Raw genomic sequence first — 17,595 nt, forward strand, 5'->3', positions numbered from 1 at the left:
TCATTCATTTTATAAATCACGTATAACTATCAATACACTAAACATACTATTTATATGTATATATAATATGTAATAAAGATAAAACAATCAATGTATTTCAAATATATGATTGTATTTGTTTAGCTTTGTTATAAAGCTATAGATTTTACACAATCACACTAAAACATTGCTAAACATTTTGAGAAACTGAATTCTTTTGTGTTACCACCAGCTCTTTAAAGTCTGAAGTACAATTTATATAAATATATGCACGGTGTGTATTCTGTCGTTACGATATACGCCTACATTCTAAGTGTTCAGCACACATTGATTTTCCTTTATTTTAATTAGTACAGCTGAAAGACACGGATAACGTTCCTCTCGTCAGTAGTACTAATTACCACAAATATGTCACCCCAAACATATATAGCATATATTTCAAATACACATTTGTTTTCAATTTTACTTCATTTAGCACATTTGAAAAACACGGATATAATTCATTTCGTCTCGTCAGGGATTAGCCATTCCATTTGATGACGTCAGCAGTTATCTGACGTGTGTTCCGTTCATAGACATTTGTTTTACGCTGTGTGAATAATGATCACACACATAGATGTTACCTTCCCTGTCCACGTCTATTTCCATAGCTCTTCTTGTTATTACTTACGTGGTTGTATCAAACATTTATCTAAATATGATTTTATAATCGTTCTCACGCTATGTCGATAACACGCATATCTATTGGTTTTATAATTCACATGGAAACAAAGATATAATCAGGTGGTGTATATTTACTCATTTTATAAAGCACGTGTACTAATTATCAATACACTTAACATACTTTGTACAAATGATAAGTAATACAGATAAAACAATGTAATTTAAGTATCTGATTGGATTCGATTTGCTTTGTTGTAAATCTATAGGTTTAACACAATTACACTAAAACGTCCTAAACAATTTGAGCAACTGATTTCTTTTGTGTTTACACCAGCTCCTAATTGTCTGAGGTAAAATTTATATAAATCTATGAACGGTGTGTATTCAGTCGTTACGATGTGCACCTACATTCTTAGTGTTCAGCACACATTGATTTTCGTTTATCTTAATTAGTACAGCTGAAAGACACGGATAAAGTTATCGCCTGTAGTACCAGTATTAGTTACCACAAATGTGTCACCACAAACAGATATTGCATGTGTAGAGTCAAATCCATCTGATGACGTCATAAGTTTCCTGACGTGTGTTCCGTCCCAAGACATCTGTACGATGTTGTATGGTTTCCCACTACATACGTATATGTTACCCTCCCTGTCCACGTCTATTCCCCTTGCATCCTTCACGACACCGACCTTCATCACATCCGTATGACGTTTGTCAGCCGACAACCTAGATACCGCGACGACCCCCGGGGTGTTGTTACTCACACTGACGAGTGTGTCACCCTTTATTGGATCATGTGTTAAAGAACAACAGAAGTTATTATAATTATATAACAACTTAGCTGCTCCGTCCTGTGTCACACTGTATACTTCCCGACCTGTGCTCACGACAAACTTCCCGTCTATATGTGTTATACCATAACAGGGTTTACCATTTGACATGTTGATCTCATATGTCAGGAAGAGTTTTGAGGCTTCGACCTTTACGACACATATACCACCAGGAATGGTGACAGCGACCGCTACCGTGTTGGTGTCCACCCGACACATATCCCAGGGATTTCCACGAACGGTCAACTCGTGCAGGTACTGTCCTTTATCTGTAAACAACTCTAGCTTTTGCTTGCTGTAATCACTTACTACTATTTGGGCACATGACAAGTACGCAACACCATATGAACAGGAATCCTTTTTATCTGACGGGGTCTTGATGCTGAACTTTCCGATTTCTTTCACACGTCGTACTGACATTGATTTTCCTAAATCGCTATGGCCCCCAGGGATGCATCGTGGTTGTATCTTGACGACGATCTTTCCCATCAAGTCATCGCTAATGGTATCATGTCCGGGAACAATTTGATGCTCGATACTGACGGATGTAAATGACTTGCTCATCTCCGTGACAAGGGTCTTACACGACTCCACTTCTGCCTGTCCTCTCTGATAAAACACTATCGTCTCAATGTTGTCGTTTTCCTCTACGGCTTTAATGGATGACTTCAAGGTATTTTTCATTCCGTTCATCAGACGTTCGCACTGCCGTAATGATTCCTCCATGTCTCTTTTCTCATTCTTGAACAATTTGATTAACTCGTCGGTGATGTCTTTCTGAAGTTTGTCCAGTCGTTTATCGACATTTTGACGCAGGTCGGAGATGCTCTGAAGTACCATTTCCTGGTTCTGTATCATGGTTTGGAGCTGTTCATCAAAGTCCTTTACTAATGCGTTCATACTCTCTTTTCCTTTCTTCAACGCCGCCTGCATGTCTTCTAGCTGCGATCCTGCTTTTACCTTCTGACAATATTCCGTCACCTTTGGCACTTGTTCACATCTCCTATGGTCTTCGATCACGCATTCGTTACAGCACAGAAGTTGGTGGTCCTCACAATACCGAACCATTCTTTCGCCGTGTTGATAACAACGAGGGGCATACGTTTCCTTATTCGGTCGTTTGCTTTGGTTTCCAGTGACATTCAGTATACCACAGTCTTTATGTAAGATATCGTGATGTTGTATCTTACAAGTCTCACAAAAGCTGATGTTCATCGCTTTGCACCAAAATTTTGCTGGGCTGGTTATATTTCCTCTTGTCTGGCATGGTTTGCCATGTAATGGTTCGGACGAACGTTCCCTAAGTTGGATAAGATCCTGGATCACAGTATTAGTCGGAAATTGTCCTGCCCATTTATCCTTGGTTTCAGCCTGATTGACCGGATGGGTCATCCTCCTACAAACTGGACAAGGGAATGTTGTTGCCGACGCCATCTTCCCGGACACCTCCTTGGTGATATAAGTCCCGAGACAATCCTGACAGAAGGAGTGGAGACAGGATAAGGACTTGGGTTGCTGAAGTCGCTCCAGGCAAATTGGACATTCCAGTAGGTGTAAGTCCAGTTCCGAAGGAAGACCTCCTTCCGCCATTGTAAGAGTCAGACAGGGTCAACAAAGACCTGAAATAGAAAAATGACAGTGGTAATAATTTAATACCGATAAGAAAGACGGCTACAGAAGCCGATAGGTAACACCTGGAATATTATTTACGTGATTATCTAATAAATGCCGGTACAATTTAATAATAATTAAATATTATCCAAGTAATTTAATTGCGGTTTAGTAATGTTTCCTACTTTTATCTAATAATTAATTCTGATTTTAAACAGACTGTCTATGGACGAAATTGTTTCTAATATGTTATATGGTGCGCAATGACTAGCGTTTATATAGTACAAGTGATACCATTTGTTATAGTTTTCTGAAAGGTTCCAGGCAGATTTTGATAAATAATTGTAATGCTGTAAGTTTATAAATCTTTATCACGAAGTGATATTTCCCGTATTGCCGATATATAAAGCATTTTTTGTGTAGCGTATAATTCATTTAGTGGCATTGTTTACATTCATATCGACCGTCGATGATAACACTGTGTGAACTCGAACTTGAATGTATATTTATGTCTGTGTATATATATAAGTGACATATAATCAGAGACGTACATTTGCTTTATACTACATAAGCATTTTAATCACCTCACATTTAAACAAATATGTTGAAACCTATATCCTGAAATCTTAAGTGTTGATAGGACACTAAACCATGTACAACCAACCATTGTTGATAACTGATACTATGCTAGTGTTGAAGTCCTTTGACGTAGCAGGGAATGTCATTCTTATGTATCCATGTCGTTAACATATTGTATACACGGATGCACATGAGAGCTTTCACTGTATACTCATATAATGGTATGCACATTTTCTTACATGCGTACGTTCTTACATGTAACGATGTAGCTATTTGATATCAACACAAACAATATCTGCTACAAAGGAATTTAGAAGTTTCGGTTTGTATAGCACAGCAAAGGTTTAGATATATCTGCATACACAGATTATCATATATTGTTTGTAAATTAATCATAACAAGTTAGGGTACAATATCACCATGTACAATATACTCACCCAGGGGATACTTATTTACACGGAAGACACACACTCCCCTTCTAATAACACCATGCATTACTTACACCTTGGATCCGTCTATCGAGACAAGGAAGTAAGTAGTATAAATATCGAATGGGAAAGGCGGAATCAAAATTCCGGATACTGCACGCTTCGTATTACTAAACGTTGTTTTGAACAACATTATGTATATTATTATTCACGATGTGTGATGTGCTGTTTTTTTTATATGAAATAAGAGTTGTGTTGTTGTTTGTGTAATTAACGTTGAGTAAGAAACATATAGTTATATAGTATATTAAAGACTTGCTTTAGTTATTTTCTTTAGATTGGGAAGTATAATAAATTTTGATTGGTCAATCGTAGTATAACAGAAGACATTTTACTGGAAAAGGATAATGTGCTTTGGTTAGATGGATATGGGTATAAATATAGGTTCCATCACAGGAAAAGCTATCATCAATGTGATTATTTCCTAAGAAAATTAGGCGTGATAAGGCCACCAAGAGGTTAGAGTATGGTTTATTTCGGCAGGTAGAATAAGGCTCTCTTAGACGGACTTAAATAAGTACCGACTTTACAGATTCATTATCTTAGCCTGGGGCTGGTGTGATTGGTGGCGACTTTATCTTCCTCTTCCGTCGACTTGGGGAGTGGTGTTATTATAAATTAGTACATGCATAATAGACGGCTCCTTCTCACCTCTATAACCCCTCTCAGTCCCTTCATCGCATACTTAATCCCTCCTACTCATTTTCCTGTTTTTGTTTTGTTTATTGGATTAACCGAACTAATCGGTAGTGAATTGACCTCTCAAAAACAAACAAGGAGGAAACGCGTTCTCTTTCTCTTGCAGTCATAGTGAGAGGGACACTACTAAACGGAAGTAACGGTAAACAGGCTAGGTAGGGTTATATGTTGTCGTGTGTAGTTAATAGTCAAATATAATAACAAAATGTATATCAATTGATACAATGTAGTGCACATAGTCGCACGGTATCGTAGTGCAATGCGAATACAGGAAATCATAGCACAGGCCGACGCACTGGGTATCATAAAACATAGCGACATACTGGGTTCCACAGTATAGGATGTTGTACTGGGTATCACGTTACATGACGACGTGCTGGGTATCACATTACACGGGAGGTACTGGGTATCACAGTACGATGCACTTCGAATCACAGTACATGGCGACGTACCGACAATCAAAGTACAGGGTGACGTACTTGGCATCACAGTACCGGACGACAAACAGGTCGACGTACTGAGTATCACGGTACAGGGCGACATACTGGGTATCACAGTAGAGGGCGAAGTACTGCGATTCACACTAAAGGGGGACGTTCTGGATATCAGGTTACAGGGTGACGTACTGAGAATTACAGTACATGGCGACGTACTAAGTAACACAGTACTGGGTGATGTATTGGGTGTTACAGTACAGAACGGCGTACTGGGTAAATCATAGTACAGGGCGAGATACTGGGTATCACAGTAGGGGGCGCCGCATTGGGAATCACAATACAGAGTGACGTTATAAGTACCACAGTACAAGTCGAGGTAATGGATAGCACGGTACAGGGCGACGTACTGGCTATCACGTTTAAGGCAGACGTACTTGGAATAATAGTACAGGGCGACGTACTGGGTATCAAGTTACAGGGGGGCGTACTGGGAAATACAGTACAGGACGACGTGATGGGTAACACAGTTCATGGTGACGTTCTGGAGATCACAGTACAGGGTGACGTTCTGTGTATCACAGTACAGAGTGACGTCTTGGGCATCACAGAATAGGGAGTCGACCTGGGTATCACATTACTTGGGACGTACTAGGTATCACGTTACAGGGCGACGTGCTGGGGAACACAGTTCGTGGTGACGAACTGGGTATCACATTATAGGGCGACGTACTGTTGATAAATACAGAGTGACAGATACCAAAACACATATTTTACCAAGACCTTAGGGGTTACCAAGCCATACATGTAGGTACCTTATTGTGTTGAGTTACTTGGACAAAATGAAGTCGTAGTAAAGGTTAACATATTCAATATGTGACGTCGAGGTGTGTCGCGGTAACGGGTGGCATTGCCAGGGTGTGGTGCAGATATGATGCCGTTGTGAAGGTGTGGCGCGGAAAAGGGCGACGTTGTGAAAGGTTGTCGCGTTAAAGGATGACGTTGTCAAGGTGTGTCGCAGGCAAGGGTGACGTTGTCAATGCATATGGCAATACATGGTGACGTGGCAAGGTGTGTTGCGGTAAAGGGCAATATTGTCAAGGTGTGTCACAGATAAGTGTGACGTTGCCAAATTGTGTCACGGTAACATATGACATTGTCAAGATGTGACGCGTTAAAGGGTATCATTGACAAGGCATATCGCGGTAAAGGGTGACGTTGTGAAAGTATGGTGCGGGAAGTGATGACGTTATGAAGGTGTGTCACGGTAAAGGGTGACGTTGTCAAGGTATGTTACGGTAAAGGGCGACGTTGTCAAGGTGTGACGCGTTAAAGGGTACCGTTGTCAAGGTGTATCGGTGTTGAGGGTGACGTTGTGAAGGTGTGACAGGGTAAAGTGTGGCGTTGTGAAGGTGAGACACTTGAAAGGGTGACGTTGTCAATGCGTGTCGCCGTAAAGGGTGACTTTGTCAAGGTATGACGCGGTAAAGAGTGACGTTGTTGAGGTGTGTCGGGGTTGAGTGTGACGTTGCCAATGTGTGTCGCATTAAAGGGTACCGTTGTCAAGGTGTGTCGGGGTTGAGTGTGACGTTGCCAATGTGGTTCGCGGTAAAGTGTGACGTTGCCAAGGTGTGACGCGGTAAAGGGTGCCGTTGTCAAGGTGTGTCGGGGTTAAGGGTGACGTTGATAAGGTCTGTCGCGGTAGAGGAGATATGTGCTTCTGACAAAGGAGGACGGATACATATTGATGTCAAGTTTGTAAGGATATTTTTTTGACTATGTAAGTGTTAGTGTTAAGGTAAGAATTAAAAGCTGTCTGATGTGTTTAGTTAAGACAGGATTCTTCTTTACTTATAAGGCAATATTAAGTGACTCAAATAGACGTCCAGCGTTTTGTATATGTTATCGGCATTATTTGTTATAACAGTTATTGGGTCCTAGATAAAACTTGGTAACGAACTGTAGGCACGCATCCGTTCCACTTACGTTTTAAATTCGTTATTTGGAAAAATATGTAACACCCGTAAATCACTTAGTTTTATATTCAATGAGTTTGATTTAAAATATCATCTATGCAATGATGGTCAAGATTATTTCCTATTAACATTTACATAAATCGTCATCAATCTCCACTACCTGAGTGCATTTTTTTTTATTTCCCAAACCTCCTCAGTATTTATCGATCAAATGTTTTCCAGTTCATGATGACGTCACTCCTTGCTTTGTCGTTTTGTTTCCTCGTCTTTCATTTGTACAGGTATGATACAGCACGTGCCTTTTATAAACGACAATGTTTATTTGATAAGTAGCGCTAACACATTTTTCTGTTTTGTAATAAGTGCGTTAATTTCTCATTTAAAAAAGAGGAAAAGAAATGACTAGAATTGTTTCATAACACTTTGTCTTTATCCCTATAGACGGACAGTTTTAAATATGTTAAATTAAAGTTATACAAAAAATTATCACAATTCATTATATGTCTTAATCCATATATACATGTATGTTTTATACACACATTTCTGTTATTTACAGATGAGTACTATGGTATATGCATCGTACCATACGGGGTAAACAAAAAAGGACAAAATATCAAACAAATAGATAGATAAACAAACACAAAATAAAATAAATAATCAAAATATCAGAAAAAGAACAAAAACAAAAGCAATGAAAAATAGATAATTGATAATAATAATAATAGAACCATGCAAGTATTAAGAAAATGTATATCGAGTAAAAATGAATTCTGATTAATTTGTAAACAGTGGTAAAAACATGATTGTATAGCAGACATGTACTTTGGCTACAATGTTATTAACATCCTACTGTTAAAGGTCACATTGTATTTTATGTCTAGATATATATATGAATATTTATAGACACGAATCCACTATCGTTATAACAACATGTATAACGTTGATGTATGTTAAGCTTCCTCATTTAGAGCGTAATTGATTAATATTTAATGGGCGTGGCATGTTCGTACGCCAAAGACAATATTGCTTAATAGGAACTTCCGTAATTTTTAGAGACTGGACCAGTTCAATATTTATTATTTGTCGGAGCATTAAAAAGACACATTGTACCATATGATAACGTTCGTGTGCATTGCATAATGACGTTTTGATGTACTGTATGACAACGTTTGTGTGAACTGGTTGATTACGTTTTTGTGCACTGGTTATTAATGTTTGTGCTGACTGATTGGTGACGTCTGTGTGCACTGATTGATGATATTTTATTTACAATATCAGTTTAATGTTAATTTACATATGATGAAATCGTTTTAATGCTCGTCATATTTACTATTTTTTTTTTTGTATTAGCGTTTATTCCAATACCATTATTAACCACCGACTTTACACCGATTCCGGTGGTAGCCTGTATCTGAATATATTTTTCATTGTTGTCAAACTAAGTCGACCATACGGATTTTAAATATAATAAAGTTATAGGAAAACTGACAATGCTTTTATTATGACACCCTTTAATTTCCATATAATTGGAGTCATATCTCTAGCCCATTTACCTGATCTACACATCCTTTTCAAACATGCGTGCGGTTGTGTTGTATTCAATGCTCTGATAACTACCCAATAAAAACGTGTTTGCCTTTGTAAATCTTACACCACTATACAATTGTAAAGCCACTCCAAAATGCGTAGATAATCCATAATTTATTGTCAACACGCTGATGATTCATTAACTTTCTGTGTCAAAACAACCGCTAATGCATAACATGATATTAGGACAGCATCTCATGTAAACGTTACATAACGAAATCATGTCTTGAAGTTAACAACATATGATACGCTCGGGTTAGGTGGTGAACATTTATCTCACATAACAGAATGCATTTTGCATCATCATTTCGTTCATGTGACGTTTGTACGTATATAAAGACAATTTAGAAAAAAGACGATTAAAATCAGCAACGTACTTAAAATACCTGTTATTTTTGCTTTCTTTACCTAAGTCGAGGTGACAAAGCCGTCAAACATGATGGACAACCATAAGGATTGTCCTACATTACTATGACAAACTTAGGGATATATCCCACATAACCGTGACATACTTAATGATGTATCCTTCATTACTGTGACAAACTTAAGGATACACCTAAAGATTTATCATATATTACTTTGACAAAACTAAGGATGCATCCTACATTACTGTAACAAACATAATGGTATATATCCTAAATTACTGTAACAAACTCAAGGATGTGTTATCCATTACTATTACAAAGTTATGGATATATCATACATTAGTGTGACAAACTTGAGGATATAATTTCCGTTGCTGTGACAAACTTAAGGATATATCCTACATTACCGTGACAAACTTAAGGATAAATCCTACATTACTGACAAACGTAAGGATATATCCTACATTAATATGACACACTTAAGTATATATTCTATATAACTGTGACACACTTAAGTATATATCCTACATGACTGTGACAAATTTAAGGATATATTCTGTATTACTGTGACAAACTTAATGATATATTCTGTATTACTGTGACCAAATTAAGGATATATTCTATATTACTGTGACAAACTAAAGGGTATTTGCTACAAAGCTGTGCAGTGGTTATCTCCTGTCCGAAAGAGTTGCATGTTATTACAGAGCAAATAATAATTTCATTACACTTATGATTTTTTTAGTGTAATACCATTTTTTCGGAGGATTGAAAGAAACAATGACCCAATACACGATACAACTCATTAATTATGTATTTAAATACAAACGCAAACCGAATATTTTTTTCAACTATGGTTTATTTTCATCTTCAATGAAATGTAGTAATGTTCCTAGCGAGGGGTGCGTGTAAGTTTCACCTGTATACGAGCTTTGTAGTATTACCTCGGAAAATAATGTGTTACATCGGGAGGTGTTACCTGAAAGGGGAAATGTAAAGGTAATTTCGAAGGGAGGAAGAGTAATAAGGATGTGTACATGCATCATCACATCATCATTGCAACACTACACATCACCCATAAACAATATGCATCATCATCATCATCATCGTCATCATTATGAAAATATAGCTACCAATGCATCAATACATATCTCACATAATAAACATCATCGTCATCATCATCATCATCATCATCATCATCATCCTCATCATCATCACATCATCATCATCATCATCATCATCATCATCATCATCATCATCACCAGTATCTCAATACATTTCACACAATATACACTCATCATCATCATCAGCAGCAGCAGCAGCAGCATCAGCAGCAGCAGCAGCATCATCATCATCAGCATCATCATCATCATCATCATCATCATCATCTTCTTCTTCTTCATTGCATTAATACTTCTCACACATTAACAATCATCTACCCTCATCATCATCTTCTTGAACATATAATTACAAATGCATCAATGCATATCTAACACAATAAACATCATCATCATTGCCTCAATATGCTTCACATAATAAAGAATTATCAGTATCATCATCATCATTGCATTACTATCTCTCACACATTAACAATCATTAACCCTCATCATCATCATCGTCATCATTATGAAATTATAACTACCAATGCATCAATACAACTCTCACACAATAAACAATCATCATCATTACCAGTACATCAATACGTTTCACACAATAGACAATCGTCTTCCTCATCATCATCTTCATCATCTTCAACAAGTAACCACTCATTCATACTGCTATGCAATTATGTATATATAATTACCTAAATTTCATTTCAAGATTAAGCACATCCATAATGTCAATATTTGTCACTCATATCAAAAGAGAAAACACACACACACACACACACAAACAAACACACACATCGTAAATACATGTACACATATGTTTACGACCATTTGCAGAAAAAAGAAGGAAAAACAGGCAAATAGAGCAGTGTAAGAAAGAGAGAGAGAGAGAGAGAGAGAGAGGGGGGGGGGAGAGACAAGATCAGAGAGGCACGGTTTCATGATATATAAATAAAAAAACTGAGTGGAACAGTGAGCTAATCGGGCGAAACCAGGGTAAAAATGGTCATGAATAAGTGTTCAAAGTTGATAACTGGAACCGAAATTATAAATTAGTGATGTTTATATAATGGTTATTAATAGTGATAACATTGGAAATAACTATCACTATAGTTCTAAAAGAGGTTTCCATTTTCTCCAACCTTTTTCAAACCGCTCTTTAAAATTCTCACTTTTACTGTTATTTACAAGAATTTGAACCAGGAAGTGATCTTTGATAACATTGATGAGTGCATTGAGATTTAGGGAGTTGCTGAGATATCTAGTTTTGTAGATATACTGTTTAATGATAATTATAATTTCATTATCCACATGATTATAGTATTGTGTTATTATTCCAAAAAGAAAGGAGTCCTTGTTATAAGCAAAAGGAATTTGTAAGAAGTCAAGCAGAGTCTCAACTCTCGGAAGTAAATTTTGCACCTCTTGACACTCCCATAAACAATGAACTATTGTTTCATGTTCCGTGTTACATAAAGTACATGAAAGGCTAGCAGTTAGGTTTATTTTATAAATGAAAGTATTTGTCTACAGTTTCTTAATCTAAGATACATTCGACTTACTCAAGTCAACAGACAAGAAAGTAGTTATAAAGACTGTAACCAAGGAACCAGGTACAGAGTGAACAAACGAGAACTGGTATGGTCATTGAGTGACACCCGACTCATTTCAAAACTAGTCGTCTTGCGTGTCCGTGTGTTCCTGTATTCAGTGATGTATCGAAACGACAAGGAATACACCTAGCTGTGTACTCATACGATTTGTATACGCCTGTTGTGGAAACATCCGTCATGGATGACTGGTGATACAAAACATGTAATCGTTACATTGTACCTGGTATTTACAGGTCACAGATAAGGCTATGAGAGGAACACTACTAAAAGGGGAAAACAGATGATATTTCCTATCCCTAATACTCACCCACATATTTCTTATTAACAAGGCGAGAACAGGCTGGTCTTTAACCGGCATGTCAGTGGTTTGCGCCTTGAACCCATGACGTGTGTAAGGTAGATTATATATATCAAACGAGTCGAATTACAATTTCGGACGGTGAATGACATAAAATCAATAATATGATTGTAATGGTAGATGTCAGTTTTGTATACAATTATTCATGTTTATAAGCTAGGTAATCTAATATAAAAACAATGTAAACAAATAACAACATATGATTTAGGTATTCCATTACTGCGTTAAAAAAAAAAAAAAACATGGCTAAGAAAAAATCATAATGCCTCGATGCACTTCATTCTTAATTGTCATTCACAGTTATGTTTATGTAACCATCACGCCTACTCGGAGTGTGTAATAGACACGCCGGATATACTGTTTGTGTGATGACACTTGTAACGCTTCATTTCGTGTGTCGTGACTATGGAAAAACTGCATCTGGATTATATACTACGTTTTGAATCATTGAAACGGCTATTAAACACGGGATTGTGTAACAATAGAAAAACCAATTATAAAACAATAATACCAAAAATGCTGAATATTTTGTATATTGTTGTTATGGTACACTGTAAAACACCGATAAAATATAACAAGTGGCGGTAACGACATTTAAACATGCAGACGTAACTTAGGTGTCCCTCATCGACAACCAGAGGCTTCCAGTACGAGCACTTGACTGTCATCTGTCTGTACAGTACAGACACTCTGTACTGACTATGGGGGTCGGTCATCTGTCTGCACAGTACAGACACTCTGTACTAACTATCGAGGTCGGTCGTCTGTCTGTACAGTACAGACACTCTGTACTGACTATGGAGGTCGGTCGTCTGTCTGTAGAGTACAGACACTCTGTACTGACTATGGATGTCGGTTGTCTGCCCGTTCAGTACAGACACTCTGTACGGACTATGGAGGTCGGTCACATCTGTCTGTACAATACATACACTCTGTACTGACTATGAAGGTCGGTCGGTCGTCTGTCTGTACAGTACAGACACTCTGTACTGGCTATGGAGGTCGGTCGTCTGCCCGTACAGTACAGACACTCTGTACTGACTATGGAGGTCGGTCGCCTCTCTGTACGATACATACACCATGTACTGACTATGAAAGTCAGTCGTCTGTCTGTATGGTATATACACCTTGTACAGAATGCAGGGACCAGTCGTCTGTCGGCATGGTATATACACTCTGTACTGAATACAAAGGTCGGTCGTCTGTCTGTACGGTACATACACTCTGTACTGACTACATATTGTCGCTGTCTGTCTGTTTGTACTGATTACGGAAGTCGGTCGTCAGTCTGTACGGTACATAAATTGTGTAATGACTACATGGACCTGCCGTCTGTCTGTATGGTACGGTCTGTCTGTATTGGTAGTTTGTCTGTACGGTACATACACCCTGTGCTGATTACGGATGTCGGTCGTCTGTCTGTACGGTACATACACCAGGTACATATATCAAACCATACGTGATTACCATCAATACACTTAAAACAATCCTCCGGTTTCAAATTTATCATATGGATGCAACATGAACTGCAGTTCTAACCCTTTTTTAATTGTATTTATCGTTTTGTAAAGCTATATAATTTTACACAATTACACTAAACATTATTTTTTGAGGAACTGATTCATGTAGTGTTTACATGAGCTCTTAATTGTCTGATGTATCGTTAAGATATAAGCATATATTTCAACTTAACTTTTATTTTAATTTCTTCTTCATTTAGTACATTTGAAATACACTGATATAATTAATATCCTGTGCACTATTATAATTGACCACAAATGTGTCACCACATACAGCTATTGCCGATTGATTAAACATTCCATCTGATGACGTAAGCAGCTCTCTGACGTGTGTTCCGTCTACAGACAGCTGTACGACGTTGTTTGATCCCCCACCACATACGTAGATGTTACCCTCCCTGTCCACGTCTATTCCCACAGCTCCCGACACGACATCGACCTTCAACACATCCGTACGACGTTTGTCAGCCGACAGTCTGGACACCGCGACATCCCCCGGGGTGTTGTTACTGACAGTGACAAGTGTGTCACCCTTTATTTGATCATGAGTGAGGGACCAACATGTGCTGTTATATTTGTATAACAACTCGGCTGCTCCGTTCGGCGTCACACTGTATATTTCTCCTCCATCTGTACCCACGACAAACTTCCCGTCTGTATGTGTTATACCATAACATAATTTACCATTTGACATGTTGATCTCAGAAACCGGGGAGAGTTTTGAGTCCACAACCTTTACGACACGTACACCTCCGGGATATACGACAGTAGCCGCAACCGTGCTGTTGTCCACCAGACACATATCCCAGGGACTTCCTCGAACAGCCAACTCGTCCAGGTACTGCCCTTTGTCTGTAAACAACTTTAGTTTTTGGTTTCGGCTATCACTTACTACTATTTTTGCACATGGTAGGTACACAATACCATAGGAACAGCAATTAGTTTTATCGGACGGGGACTTGATGGTGAACTTTCCGACTTCTTTTACGCGTCGTTCTGACAAGGGGGTTGCTAAATCGCTATGGCTCCCAGGAATGCATCGTGGTTGTTTCCCGACAACGATCTTTCCCATCGCGTTATCACTAATATTATCATGTCCGGCAACAATTTGATGCTCGATGCTTACGGATGTGAATGACTTGCTCATCTCCGTGACAAGCGTCTCACACGACTCCACTTCTGCCTGTCCTCTCTGATACAACACTATTGTCTCAATGTTGTCGTTTACCTCTACGGCTTTAATGGATGTCTTCAAGGTATTTTTCATTCCGTTCATCAGACGTTCGCACTGCCGTAATGATTCCTCCATGTCTCTTTTCTCATTCTTGAACAATTTGATTAACTCGTCGGTGATGTCTTTCTGAAGTTTGTCCAGTCGTTTATCGACATTTTGACGCAGGTCGGAGATGCTCTGAAGTACCATTTCCTGGTTCTGTATCATGGTTTGGAGCTGTTCATCAAAGTCCTTTACTAATGCGTTCATACTCTCTTTTCCTTTCTTCAACGCCGCCTGCATGTCTTCTAGCTGCGATCCTGCTTTTACCTTCTGACAATATTCCGTCACCTTTGGCACTTGTTCACATCTCCTATGGTCTTCGATCACGCATTCGTTACAGCACAGAAGTTGGTGGTCCTCACAATACCGAACCATTCTTTCGCCGTGTTGATAACAACGAGGGGCATACGTTTCCTGATATCGTGATGTTGTATCTTACAAGTCTCACAAAAGCTGATGTTCATCGCTTTGCACCAAAATTTTGCTGGACTTCAGGGTATTTTTCATTCCGTTCATTAGACGTTCGCACTGCCGTGATGATGCTTCCATGTCTCTTTTCTCTTCTTTGAACAATGTAATCAACTCGTCGGTGATGTTCTTCTGAAGTTTGTCCAGTCGTTTATCGACCTTTTGACGAAGGTCGGAAATACTCTGCAGTGCGATTTCTTGGTTTTGTTTCATTGTTCGGAGTTGTTCATCGAAGTCCTTCACTAGTGAGTTCATACTCTCTGCTCCTTTCTTTAACGCCGCCTGCATGTCTTCTAGTTGCGATGCTGTATTTATTTTCTGAAAGTATTCCGTCACTTTTGGTACTTTTGCGCAATTCATATGGTCTTCGATCACGCATTCGTAACAGCACAGAAGTTTGTGATCCTCACAATACCGAACCATTTTCTTGTCGTGTGTGTAACATCGAGGGGCAGACTTCTCCTTATTTGTTCTTTTGCTATGGTTTTCGGTGACATTCAGTATACCACACTCATTATGTATGATATCATGAAGTTGTACCTTACAAGTGTCGCAAAAGTTCTCGTTCATCGTCTTGCACCAAAAACTGGCTGGGTTGTTCAGGTTACCTTTTGTCTGGCAGGGTTTGCAGTACAATGGTTCAGACGAACGTTCCTTAAGCTGGATAAGTTCATTAATCACAGTATTAGTTGGAAATTGTTCTGCCCATTTATCCTTGGTTTCAGCCTGATTAACCGGATGGGTCATCCTCCTACAAACTGGACAAGGGAATGATGTTGCCGACGCCATTTTTTTCGGACACCTCCGTGGTGATATAAGTCCCTAAGCAATCCTGACAGAAGGAGTGGAGGCAGGGTAAGGACTTAGGCTGTTGGAGTCGCTCCAGGCAGATTGGACATCCCAGTAAGTTTAAGTCCAGTTCCGGAGGGAGACCGCCTTCAGCCATTTTAAGAGACAGAAAGGGTCAACACATACCTGCAATAGAAAATGATTAAATACCAATTATAAAGACAGCTATAGGAGCCGATAAGTAACACCTGGAACATTATTTGCGTGATTATCTAATAAATACCGGTATAATTTAATCATCATTAAATATTGTCCAAGTAATTTAATTCCGATTTAGAACAAACTGTCTATGGACGTCATTGTGTCTAATATGATATATGGTGCGCAATGGCTAGCGTTTCTATAGTGCAAGTGATACTATTCGTTTTAGTTTTTGAAAGGTTCCAGTTAGTTTTTGATAAATAATTGTAATATTAAAGTTTTTAAATCTGTATCATATAATGATATTTTCCCGTATGGCTGAAAAACAACGCGTTTTACATTTTCTTGCAACGTATAATTCATTTAGCGGTATTGTTTACATGCCATATCGACCACCGATGATAACACTGTTTAAACGCGAACGTGAACTTGAATGTATATTTATGTCTGTGTATATGTATAAGTGATAGCATCATTTAATCAGAGACATACATATGCTATCTTATATTTAAGTCTGCGTTTTAATCACCTCAAATGTAAACAAATATTTTGAAACCTATATCCTGAAATAGCCTTAAGTGTTGATAGGACATTTTACCCTGTACAATCAACCATTGCTGATAACTGATACTGAGATAACTCTTAGTTATCCATGTCGCTAACATACAGTATACATGAATGCACATGAGAACTTTCGTTTGATACTCATAAAGTAGTATGCGTAAGTTCTAACATGCGTACGTTCTTACATGCAACGATGTTTACTAGCTACTTGTTATCAATACAAACAGTACATGCTACAAATGATTTACGAAGTTTCGGTCTGTATATGTCTAACACGGCAAAGGTGTATCTGCATTGCAGTACAGGTAAAACTGTAATATACACAGATTATCATAGACTGTTTGTAAAATACACATCACATGGTAGGGTACAGTATCACTCTTGTACATTATACTCACCCAGAGGACACTAATTTACACGGAAGACACAAACTCTCCTCCTGATAACCTTGAATCCGTCTCTCGAGACAAGGAAGTAGATTGT

The 17,595-nt window shown here is 38.3% G+C and overlaps 2 protein-coding genes across 2 annotated transcripts; both read right to left on the reverse strand.

Moving 5' to 3' along the window:
• Positions 1 to 4,187, reverse strand: LOC110441534 (E3 ubiquitin/ISG15 ligase TRIM25-like). Its single transcript, XM_021484709.1, has 2 exons — positions 4,103 to 4,187; positions 1 to 3,094 (listed from the first exon to the last, which is right to left on the reverse strand). Exon 2 carries the CDS (start codon positions 3,063 to 3,065, stop codon positions 1,092 to 1,094), a length of 1,974 nt encoding a protein of 657 aa, XP_021340384.1. The 5' UTR covers positions 3,066 to 3,094; positions 4,103 to 4,187; the 3' UTR covers positions 1 to 1,091.
• A 6,918-nt stretch (positions 4,188 to 11,105) lies between these two features.
• On the reverse strand, positions 11,106 to 17,595 carry LOC110441535. The gene is made up of 3 exons (XM_021484710.1): positions 17,511 to 17,595; positions 15,578 to 16,533; positions 11,106 to 15,061 (listed from the first exon to the last, which is right to left on the reverse strand). The coding sequence occupies exons 2-3, from the start codon at positions 16,345 to 16,347 to the stop codon at positions 14,011 to 14,013; spliced, it is 1,821 nt and encodes a 606-aa protein (XP_021340385.1). The 5' UTR covers positions 16,348 to 16,533; positions 17,511 to 17,595; the 3' UTR covers positions 11,106 to 14,010.

This window comes from Mizuhopecten yessoensis, unplaced genomic scaffold (genome assembly GCF_002113885.1).
Source record: "Mizuhopecten yessoensis strain PY_sf001 unplaced genomic scaffold, ASM211388v2 scaffold716019, whole genome shotgun sequence".
Lineage (NCBI taxonomy): Eukaryota > Metazoa > Mollusca > Bivalvia > Pectinida > Pectinidae > Mizuhopecten > Mizuhopecten yessoensis.